Source organism: Hordeum vulgare, chromosome 7H, assembly GCF_904849725.1.
Source record: "Hordeum vulgare subsp. vulgare chromosome 7H, MorexV3_pseudomolecules_assembly, whole genome shotgun sequence".
Taxonomy (NCBI): domain Eukaryota; kingdom Viridiplantae; phylum Streptophyta; class Magnoliopsida; order Poales; family Poaceae; genus Hordeum; species Hordeum vulgare.
In genome coordinates, this window is record NC_058524.1 from 480282218 (window position 1) to 480294638 (window position 12421).

Consider the following 12421-nt stretch of genomic DNA (forward strand, 5'->3'; position numbering starts at 1 on the left):
GATCGAAACGGATGGCATTCTCTATTCCGCGATAATCCGTACCAGGTCAAATATCCGGCCCCGACTTAATCTCGAGCCTGGAAACGGCATATCGCAAGCACCAGGTTGAGACGTCGGCATCACATTTTGTTGCAGAGGGGTCGGTAAACAAGAAACATTGCCGGAAATCAAACTAAGGGCAACAAGATAAGCAAACAGTGCGTCCAAAAAAATTAAGCAAGTAAGCGTCCGTTTCATTTTAAAATCATGAGCAATCTCTCTTGGAGTGGAAAGCCGGAAAGGTTACTTGTAGAAAGGGAAAGCGGGAGCCTTGCCACGCAATTCTTCCATCCCATCCCATCCCATCCCATGCCGCAACGCAACGGGGGGGAGATCTGTTCAACGGGACGTGCCTTTGCCACCACACTCGCTCACTCACCCGTCGCCGGGTTGGCTGCTCAAGTTGAATTGGAAAAGGGTCGACCAATCCGGAGGAAAACCTCGCGGGCAAGCCACGAGGTACGGTTGCAGGAGTATCACAGTGTTTTGTTAGTGTTCTTTTGGTTAAAAATGAGATCAAATCAAGCGCACATACAGAGAAAAACGCATGCTTTGGGAGGAGGAAAACAGTTTGGAATCCTTGGCTACGTCAGTGAATGTTGTGGTGCGTACGAACTAAAGGCGGTGCCATTGCGTGAGCCGTCAGGGCGGAGAAGGACGAACGACCGGCATCTGATTCCAAACTGTTGGTAAGTGGTTGGCCCTGGCACTAGCAGGACAGTTAGGGCTTCTTGTCAGGTCAGAGAGATATTAATTGCGATTGCTGATTGAGGTTAGTGACGGATCCATTCCTTCCAGCTGATTCCGATGAAGTCAGTAGCAATTTTACTGCTTTTGTTTATGCTATGAAAGTAATGAAGGAAAGGGCATCCTGTAGCTTGCAGAACAAACCAATGTTCCATTACTCCATTTGCCAGGAGGAGGAAGGAATTGCCAATTAAGGTTAGAACTCCATCAAAAGAAGGAGTGGTGTTTATGGACCAAGAGATTAGAAACTCCAAGGTAATGGCACAATTGGAGGAAGAAGGTTTCCACTGACCGACTGCTGCAAGCAACCAAGCAAACAAACAAACAGAAAACGCAGGCAAGGAAAGGAAGGGGCGAGGCCCTGGAGCGCAATATTCCATTCCCCATGAGGCCAGGCCATGAGCAGCTTGCTGTTGCTGAGCTAGGCAAAGGCCGTCTGGACGACAAGTGTCCCCTCCCTTCCCATGATTAAGCAGCGCCAACAAAACCCCGATGGAGTCCCAGCAGTCCAGCACAGCATACACCCACATTGTAGAGTACGTACCACCAGTTAGGTGGCTCCTCTTCTCTTCTCTTGCCGCCAAGATAAACGTCGAAAAACGAAGAAAAGAATACTGGTAGAATAGGAAGGCACGCCAAAACCCCACCAATCTCCTGCCCCAAATGCCCGCGTCGGGCCACTGCCGTCCCGCCAAATGGCGAATCTCCTCTCCTCGCGACGGCCGCCTCGCGCGCTAGGCCAGCTCGGACGCTGCCTTCGCTTTGCTTTGGACAGCCCACAATTAACCACCTCGCCCATCCAAAGCATCCAACCTCCGACTCCTCCTTGTAGTTGCAGACTCACAGCTCTGCCAAGGACCACGACCACGACCAGTATATAAACATCCCACCACAACCCATCACACCCCCAAACCGCAACGCCTGCTGCTACTGCTCGCCCGCACCCCAAATTCCAATTGCGTCCTCCCGGCAGCAACAACCGGACAGACCGCACGCCACCGTCCAGAGCCATTCTTGCGGGCTGCAAGAAATGGCCGTCGCGGAGTGGACGCGCGGCCCGGCGATCGGCAGGGGCTCCTCCGCCACGGTGTCGATCGCCGTCGACCGCCGCACGGACGGGGTCCTCGCGGTCAAGTCCGTGGGCGCCGACCGGGCCGCCGAGCTCCGGCGGGAGCGCGCCATCCTCCGCGGCCTCAGCTCGCCCTACGTCGTGCGCTGCCTGGACGCCGAGGCCGGGACCGGCCTCGACATGCTCATGGAGTACGCGCCTGGCGGGTCGCTGGCCGACGAGATCAGGCGGTGCGGCGGCCGGTGCGCCGAGGGCCTCGTCCGGTCCCGCGTGCGCGACATCCTGCGCGGGCTCGCGCACGTGCACGCCGCCGGCGTCGCGCACTGCGACGTCAAGGCCCGGAACGTGCTCATAGGCGCCGACGGCCGCGCCCTCATCGCCGACTTCGGATGCGCGCGCATTGCTGCCGGCGAGGGGCGGCTGCCCACGGGCGGCACGCCCATGTTCATGGCGCCGGAGGCCGCGCGGGGCGAGGAGCAGGGCCCGGCGGCCGACATATGGGCCGTCGGGTGCACCGTCATCGAGATGGCCACCGGCGCCGGGCCCTGGCAACGGTTCGCCAGCCCCGTCGCGACGCTGCACCACGTCGCGTTCTCCGGCGAGGCGCCGGAGCTCCCCCCGTGCCTGTCGGACCTGGGCAGGGACTTCCTGGCGAGGTGCCTTCAGCAGGACCCCAGCGAGCGGTGGACTGCGGAGCAGCTGCTGGAGCACGAGTTCGTGGCCGTCGACCCCTCCGTCGCCTCCACGTCCAATTCCGTGCCAGGTGTCACGGAGGAGAAGGCTACGTTCGTGTCCCCCAAGAGCGTCCTCGATCAGGACCTGTGGGACGACGACGAGGACGACACGACGGCGGATCCCACGGACAGGGTGCGCGCGCTGGCCGCGGGCGCGCCGGCAGTGCCGGACTGGACCTGGGACGCGAGCTGGATCACGGTCCACGCCGGCCCCAGCGGCGACGAGCCAACAATGCCGCCGGAGCAGCCGGAGGCGGGCGCGGAGGCCGTCAGCATGGATTCGCCCGTGGGCGACGGCGGCTCCGCTGGTGGTGCGGGGGCCTGGAACAGCAGCCAGCAGGCCTCACATGGCAATGGCGACGGCTACGATGGCACGGGCAGCTGTAATGGCGAGCGCAGCGATGATGGTAATCACGTGGTTAGCGATTGTACCGTCCCAATCACAGGCAATGGATTCTTTTCCGATATACTATGTCCCGTTTCGCTTGTCCCAGACCCCCAGCCACGCTGGCTGTCCCGTCCCGTTTATTACAGTACCGCTCCTGCTACTCCTACCTTTCTCCCGCTGTCGTTCTTCTTCCTGTCATTTGTTTCTCGCCTCGGCCTCGCCATTACAGCTGCCCGTGCCACAGCTTAACACAGCGCGAATGCCAGCCCAGCCCATGGGCGAATGCCATTACAGCCAACGCTACTCAACAGTTGGCATGGCACACATGGAAGAAACGCGCATCGATCGGGCGAGAAAGACGGGCAGAGGAGTTTTGCTCTTGCTCCGTCATGCTCATGCATCGCGCGTGACCGGCGATTGGGTTAGTGGTGGTGGTTACGGCTCGCGGCGAGGTTGGTTAGTTATGAGGCGGCGACGTCGGGTGTGAGTGAGTGAGCGAGCGAGTGACATCGTCCCGTCGGCCGCGCGCGCCGGCGATGGTCTGTTTGAGGTCGACGTGGCCGTCGCACAGTCGGGTGGACGCGGCCCACCCCTCCACCAATCGGCAGCCCCTGACAGGGACGCCTGCATGAGCACGCACCTACCTCGCCGCACGCACGTTTGGCACGCACGCCTAACCGAACGGCACCGCTTTGCACCATGCGCGGGCAGAGAAGAGCACAGCACAGCACAGCACAGCACAGGGCAGAGCATGGATTTTGTATCGTTGACGAGTGACGACGACGTCGAGGCGAGCGATCTCCAGTTCTCCACCCGTCCGACTTGTCGTGGTAACATGCGAGCGAACCACCACCGATTTAGGATCTGCGTGGCGCTGCCACCACCGTGCCATGGGAGCGCAGCAGCGCATAGGAGCTGTACGTTTGCGGTAAGTAACTGTGACACTGTGAGAGTGACGAATGATCCGACCATGTGGAGCAGCGCGTCTGCGGGACGCCCGAGAAGCGTCACCACATTCTGCCCTTTACGGCTGTATGTAGGCTCCCGACGTGGGTTGGGTTGCTTCACGTGCCTCTCTCTCTCTCTCTCCCGCCGGTCAGGTATGAAAAGTAGCCAGTTTCTGTACTACCAAATGGACGCGGAACGCAGCTAATAATGTGCCGTTTTTTCTTCGATAATAATGCGCTAATCGGAGCGTTATGTCAGCGGAACATGCTTGATTCGGGTGCAACGTACTAGAAGACTTGACTTCGTTCGGTCCTTCTATCGCGGCCGTGGCCAGGGTCGATGCATGATGGTCCACTGTGACAAGTACGGTTACATGCATCTTGATTTCGTGCATCCCACATCGATTCGTGCGCACAATGGCGGCGGAGCAGCATGTGACGAACCGACGACGCCCTGCTCGGTTTATGCGAGTCGTCGTCGGGCGTAGCTGGTTGTGTGTTTTGGGCTTTTGGCTGAAGGAGTCGATCATACTACTATAAACTAATTTGACGGGTTAAAGAAGGTATAAGAGAAACGAAAACGATCTTGTGACATGACATGCCCTGCATCATCTGCTTGGGCTGAGCAGAGACACAAAGGTACAGTCTAGCTAGATCCTGGCGACAGGTAGCTGTAGCGAGCAGCTCAAGCGCGCACCCTTGTCGCCCGCGCAAGCAAAAGCCGAAAGCGGCCGGAAAATCACCATCTCAGGCAGGCTTTGCCTTGAAGCTTTTCCGTCGGGCGTTGCCTCCTACGCAAGGATGGCACTTACTCTCTCTCACACACACACACTTACTCCTACATGTGTGTGCTTCAAGCAAGCAAACCTGCTGCCTCCCTCCCCAGCTTAGCTATAGTGATTACTCTGATCATGCATGTGTAATTACCATCGATGTATCGGCATCGGCATCGGCATCGGCCACACACAGGAACATAATAACTTATCGGAAATTCAACCAGTTGATCAGATACGCGGATGTGGTGCTAGTTGTATCTGTTGGGGTGTGTGTGAGCACCTATAAAAGCATCTACAACCGGACCTTAAAATTCGGTCCCGAGACGTTCGTGGACGCATCCACGGATACTAAACGGGCACCCTTCAAAAACAGCCTATTGCCCTTGGACATCTCACCTCAAATTCATATAAAATGCATGCACCAGATAAACCTACGTACTACGTAAAAACTATCTATTTTCGTCGAAGATATCCACGATCTTCGTGCCCTCTTGCGGATAGATGTGCGACAGCTGCAGCTCCCCCCTCTGATGCCTCTGTTAGGGCCCGTCGGGCGCCTCCGCTGCGGCTTCCTTCGTCGCTATGTCCAACTCGAGGCCGGAGTAAAGGGCGTAGGCCTCCGCCTTCCTTTGTCGGATTAGCCGACGGTTGGCCTTCACCTCGGCCTCATCCCGGATGGAAGTTGAGGATGGCCTCCTGCTCCGTCATCTCCTTGGCTTGGGCGACGGCGAAATCCACCTCCGTCTCCGGCATGTTCAAGCCTGGAGCATGGATCACCGGATCATCCTTCTCCATGGCCTCTGACACCTCCTCCTCCTCCTCCTTCATTTTTGACGAGTTCGAAGGGAGACCCGCAGCGATGTGGGCGATGCATCACGTCTGGATCTCCGCCTCGATCTGCATTCAGCGCTCTGGCATCAGCTGAGCGTAGGTAGTGATCCTACGGCGGACTATACCGAGGCTAGAGAGCGGAAGAGAAGAGGCAGATGGGCTCTGATGGCGATGGAGGAAGGGAGAATGTGGATGTGCTAGGGTTGGAGGACGTCGGCCGAATTAAATAGTCGGTTATGGCCTTAAGCGGGGAGCCGGAGTGGTGCCACGCGACGTTCAAACAACGTCGATGGTCGAGGCGTCCGTTGGACCATCGGGTTTTCGGACGAGTCCGTGTGAGACCATGTCGTCAGGCTGACGTGACGGACGTACACGAGCATGTCCGGGCTTTCCTATGTCCGTCCTATATTTAGGTTGGATATGAGGGATGCCGATTAGTTCAGACGTTTAAAGTCTATTTGATGGGTTCGGTTGGGTCGAATTTTTGTGATCGGACAGTGTATCCGAACGTTTATAACGGATTCAACGGATCCGGCTATAGACACTCTTATCCTTGGCGGTGGTCCATTGGCTACGGAGATCGAGTGCTACATGCAGCAAAGGAGAGGGCTGGGTCTAGCTAGGCACCTAGTAGAGCTAGCTTGGCACATGGAGCATATGAATTGGCGGCCAATTGGGAGGATAATTCTATTCTTTGGCCACTTGTGTTGATCGTCCTTTTTACCTTTCGGTGACGGTGGGCAGAGCATTCTTAAATCTCCATGCAGCTAGGAGCAGCTAGAATCCACCGCCGCATCCAAACTCCGGATGGGTTCCCATATGTTTCTGCGTCGGTGCATGTACGTATATCGCCCGTGGTTATCTGCACTTCTCGTCGTCCGGCGCGAGAAAACTATACTACATTGTTTCCTCAATCAAAAAAAGAAAAAGAAAATATGCATTGTCAACGCAGGCATCGGAATTATACTATACGTAGGTCCGAGACAAGGACTGTCAAATGATCAACAAGGTACCGATGGGAGCTCTGGGAACATCGAGCGGGGCATGCGTATGTATCCAAAGCTAATGGGGTTTCGTTGGAACCCTGACAATTTTCGTTCGATGACATTGATGCCGCGCTTCAGCAAGTACGGACGGCATTACTACAACAGCTTACAGAAAAACCAGACTGGTATGCCTTGTTTGCCATAAACTATGCGAGTCATCATCGCTGGTGGCTGGCTACTTCACGTTTTTCAGATCCAGCAATCGCGATCACATGTCTGCGAGCCTCTGCATGGAGAAAGAGTATAATCTTGTAGCGCTAGGCGCTGCTGCTACTGACGAGTAATAACGAACATCTGCTGCTCCACCTGCGTGCACATGGCCGATGGAATGGAATGGAATGGAATATACTGCTGCCGTCTCAGGCTGGCTCCGGCCGGATCCCTTTTGGGGATCGATCCATCGAAGGGAAGATGCTGCGCAGCGGGGACATGGGAAGCTACGCACTCTGCTGTTCCTTTGTGTACTACAGCGCGGACATGGCCTCACTCACTCGCTCACTCCTACTCTGGCGATCTATCCTTTCTTTTTTGCCAATAAATAAAGTACGGCGACAGGCGTATGATTGATCCGATCCGGGTTGGTACTCATGAGGAAGATTTGAACCGTTAATTAACAATCGCCTGCTACGAGTGTACTGATCATACCATCAACGAGGCTGCCCATGAAATGTTTTTGTATATATATAGGCTGCCTTGGCGCGTCCAATGCAACTTGGGACTAACAAATGGGTTGATGCACCGTTCATCACATGCTGCCTTTTCGCCTCATTTTACTCCGATATTGCACAAATTTGAGGTTGGTGCGTTGTGATGTGGGACGTTATCAAATGCTGTCGGTTGCATGAAATCCACACGTGTTTTTTTTTTTTGCTTAAAATTATATTTCCAATAGCTATTTTTTGGACCCTCTTCCATACAACCATTCAGCGTAATGACACCCGAAATTTAGCCATAATATTAAGAACCCCATGTCTTCTGTCTCCGACTAGGCCGGGTTCTGCTGGTCACTTGCTGATCTCCTCACACTTTTGGTGGGGGTGCGTTCATCCGATCTAGTTTGTGGCAGGTGATGCGCGGCGGGGGTTCTCGTGTGGTCGCAACAGGTCTGAGTTTTTTGTGTCCCGCCTCCTCGTGTTTCATGGCTAGAGGTCGGACTAGAGGGGTTTAGCTGTCTTAATTCCTTGTTTGACCGAGCATCCCACATATTTTTATAGCTGCACGGAGAGTATTTTGAACTGCACGAACAATATTTTAAAATTAAACTAGTTAAAGGATCCGTGCGTTACAACAGGAGAAAAGAATATCACACACTCTTAATTTACAAAAAATAATCGACAATTTGAATATTTGTAGCTACGACCCAAACAAAAATGATCTTAGCTTATAAAAACGCAGTTCAAGATTTTACGAGTGTTATATTTAAACACCTGCCGCATGTAGATTTAATACGTACAAAAAAACGGGTAGGTGATCTTCAATTTCGTCTACAATCCTTATTTTGCTGAGATGTTCATCCACAGCGTGGATCAGTACCGGTATGAAAGAAAAACAGATAATGCATTATTAATTAAGATTGTACCGTAGATAGTAATCTTTAAATGGTTAACATGTAAAACAACATCATATTCAGATTCTATATATTTTTCTAATCAAATCTCATACATAACATATTAAATTTAAGGTTACAGTTCAGAAGATATGAGTATTTAAAAATATATTTGATTTATACTATGGGTTTAATGTAAAAAACATCAAGGTTTTTTATAAAGTAGAATGACGAACTAAGAATACCTATTTTCTTTATTAATAAATATAGATATTAAATAAAAGTACTTTATCGAAAATGCAATAGTTTAAGTAAAAAACTAAATTATACTTAAAACTAAAAGTGAAAAATGGAAAAAGATAAGAGAATCGATTGCCCATGGCGCGTCGGCCAAACCGTTGCGCCGGACGCGTCCCACGCGTTCGATGAAGGGGCGGTCCTGCGGCCCAGCGCTCACCCCTGTAGGCCCACCCTTATCATCTCATGTCTGTCTTCCTCCTCTTTCTCTTTTTCGCATCTGCCAACGCCAACCTCGCACGCTTCGGCGTTGCCAGTGAGCCTCTCACCACCTTTGTTGCATGAGCACACCCCGCAACTACTCCAAACTTTTCATGTCGGGCTTCTACAACCGGCAGCGGCGCTACAACCGACAAGTTTTTTTTGCTTCAACCGGCATGAAAAAAAAGCTACAAGCAGTGTGCGAAAAAGCTTCAACCGACATGAAAAAGGCTACAAGTGTTGACGAAAATTTTGCTACAAGCGTTGGCATGACCGAACTGCAACCATGATGGAAAAATGCTACAATCATTATACAAATTTGCTACATCTGTCATTCTGTTTTGTTGCAACCATATTTTTTTTTGCTACAAGTGTTGACATGGCCGAGCTGCAACCATGATGGAAAAATGCTATAACCATTATACAAATTTTCTACATCCATCATTCTGTTTTGTTGCAACCGTATTGTTTTTTTCCTACCACCGACAACTTTTTTTGTTTCGTGGGAGGCGAGATGTTGGTGGTGGGTTGCTGCGAACCAAGACGTCGACGGCGAGAGCGGGCTGACGATGGGGACGATGACGACGAGCGCGCGGGAGCCCGCAGGGCTACCCGCACACGACAGCGCGTGCGAGATGTAGGGGAGGCGGGGGGGGGATCGGGATGTTGGTTGAGCTTTGTGAGGAGCAGGGGAAGATCCAACGATGCGAGAGTCTCCAATCGTAGGGCTGCGCTGCGATCGGCCGAGTTTTCGGGCTGGCGTGCCGACGTCGAGTACTGCCCAAAAGATAATTGTATACGTCATATTAGGCGCTTCCTATTTAGGTTTCAGGCGTCGGTTATAGAAAATTCCTATACGACGCACGCTGCGTTCAATTGTCGACATTTCACATAGGAGGTGCGAGCGAGCGACCAGAAGGACCGACCCATTTGCGGCATTTAGTAGGTTTCTGGTTTTGTAACTCTTCTAAGGTTGAATACGGTTTTAATCGATTTTGGAAACCTTGTAGAGGGTTTGCTGAACCCTTTTTCTCCGGGTTTTTAAAAATTTTCTATTGTTTTTTCTGTTTCTTTTTTTTACTTTCGCTTCTTTTTATGTTTCTTTTCCAGAAAACTATGAAAATAAATAAATAAATATTTATTCCAACAATGTTCGTGTTCTTAAAATTTTGTTCAGAATTTCATAAATGTCCACGATAACAATATTTGTTCCTATATTCAAAATAATTCATGATTACAAACTTTGTTTTCAAATCCTAAAAAAGTTCATTTTTCCAAAATTTATTCCTATGTTTCCAGAAAACTTCAAAATTTTGGAATTTGTATCATTTAATCAAGAAAATGTATGGACATTTCAAAAAATGTACCTAAATTTTAAATTTGTTCTCAGATTCAAAAACATATCATGATTTAAATATTTGTTAGCCAAAGGTTTATATTTTTTTCATGTTCAAGTTCACAAAATTTGTTTTTCAAAATATATTCATGTTCACAAAATTTGTTCTCAAATTCAAAGAATGTTCGCGAGAATTTTAAAATATGTTCTTAATTTCAACAAATCGTTCATGTTTTTTGAAGTTTGTGTTGCCAAAAGCTGTTCACGTTTTTGTATAGAATTTGGGATTTTTTTTCACATTTTCATATTTTTTTCAAGATTTTCAAATAATCCTCATAATTTAGGAAATTGTTCATAATTTTATATTTTGTTGATGTTTTAATATTTTGTTCATTTTTACCAAAAAATGGAATATTGAAATTTGTTCATGCTTTAAAAACATTGTGCATGGTTCTTCTATAGAATTTCAGAAATTTGTACACATATTTCAAAAACAATTCACTTTTTAAAAATGTTTGGTATTCCGATATTTTGTTCAGGTTTTAAGAAACTCTTCATTTTTCTAAATGTTTGGTGTTTTTTGTGTAGAAATTCGAAAAATTCCACATTTTAAATAAGTATTCAGAAATTCAGAAAGGAAATAAATTGCAAAACTCTGTTCATGATTTCAAAATTGTTCACAAACTCAATTGTTCACATTTTGTAAAATTGTTAGCATTTGTCAAAAAAAGACCAGAATTTTAAAGAACTGTTCAATTTTTTTAAGAAATATTTGGATATGTCATTGGAATTATTTTGGAAGCATACGGCGTGCCAATCACTCTATAACAGGCATCATGCGTGTTGGCTTGCTACAAGCGCTATATAGCGAGGGGTTCCGAGTTCGATCGCTGGTTCTGCAGGTTTCTAATTTACATTGCTCGTTACTGTACCACCAAAAAGGCAGGCCCACATGCGCTACCTACCTGTGCGAACCTTCGTGAATCTGTCGCAATGAGCGGTAGATAGGAGGTTGCCCGGTTATATAGGCCATGGGCAAACGGACGCACACCCCCTTCCGCGACCTTCTCAAACGTAACACACAATAACCAACGAGGAATGACCAATTGTTGTGGAAAGCTATTTCCTTTACGTGATTTATATACTTTATTATTATCTGTCCAGTTTTTTTTGCTTTTTCGTTGTTGGTTTTTTCTCAACCGGTTTTTGTTTTGTTTTTTTCCTTCTTCTTCTGTTTCTTTACTTTCATGTGATTTATACTATTTCCGTCCAGTATTTTTGCATTTTCGTTATGAGTTCTTTCTCAACCGGTTTTTTTTTTCCTTCTCCTTCTGTTTCTTTGCTTTCATGTTTTTTCATTCTTTTCTTTACCTTTTTTCCGTGATGAACTTTTTTTAGAATTAATGAAATTATCTCAAAATCAATGAACTTTTTTAAAATCGGTATTTTTTAAATGGATGTACTTTTTCTTCCAAATTGATGAACTTTTTAAATGGATGTACTTTTTCTTCCAAATGTAGAACACAATTCAGAGTCGCTTGATTTTCTAAAGCTCTAATTTAGCGCAGATATTACGTTTTAAGCGACACGAAGGGCTGCTCTGGCTTAAGATTTTTGATCTTTCAGTTTCATATTGGACCGGTCCATTCGATGCCTGGTCTCCTCGGGCGAGCGTGAGTGCTACTACCATTCTGCCCATGTCATGCAAATTAAATGTTGTAGGTGCGCGTTGTACTTAGACGATTCCAGATGGTTTTCTTTGAGTCTTTGTTTCTCTTTTCCCTTTTTTTTCCTCCATTTTTCATTCTTTTTTGCACTTTGCTTTTTGTTTTCTTTGGTTTTGTTTGTTCTTTTGGTTACCGTCCTATATTTTTTGTATATGTCAATAATATTTTTCTACTTCACATCTACATTTTTCCAATTCTGGTTCCTGTTTTTTGTTTTTATTTTTTTATGTTTGTTTTTGTTTTCATACTACATTTTCTTATTTTTTGAAAATATTTTTAGTAAGTGAGCAACATTTTTTTAAACACGTTTATCATTGTCCGAGTGTTTATTAAAAAACAATTCTCCAATATTTTATTACTTATTCAGTATTTTTCAGATACATGTTCAACGTTTTTTAAATAGGTTTCAACATTTTTCAATACTTACTCAACATTTTTAAATATGTGTTCAACATTTTTAATACTTATTCAATATTTGTCAATACTCGCTCAATATTTTTAATATTTATTCAACATATTTGAAATACTTGTTCAAAATTACTCAAATATTGTTCAAAAATTTCTTATATATGATGTATTTTTTAAATACTTGTTCAACATTATATAAATACTTGTACATTATTTTTAAAATATTTATTCAACATTTTTAAAATACATGTCGTGGGTATAAGTCTGACAGTAGATGTGTAGGGTACGAAAGGATGGGCAGAGCCTTAGCTACGGCGAGGTTGTATGAG

General features: G+C 47.7%; 1 protein-coding gene across 1 annotated transcript; it reads left to right on the plus strand.

Moving 5' to 3' along the window:
* Positions 1 to 1182: 1182 nt before the first annotated feature.
* LOC123409118 (mitogen-activated protein kinase kinase kinase 18-like) lies at positions 1183 to 3226 on the plus strand. The gene has a single exon (XM_045102100.1). It carries the CDS (start codon positions 1817 to 1819, stop codon positions 3224 to 3226), a length of 1410 nt encoding a protein of 469 aa, XP_044958035.1. The 5' UTR covers positions 1183 to 1816.
* Positions 3227 to 12421: the final 9195 nt, after the last annotated feature.

Coding starts and splice junctions, on each gene's coding strand:
- LOC123409118 (XM_045102100.1), top strand. CDS start 1,817: ATGGCCGTCGCGGAGTGGACGCGCGGCCCGGCGATCGGCAGGGGCTCC.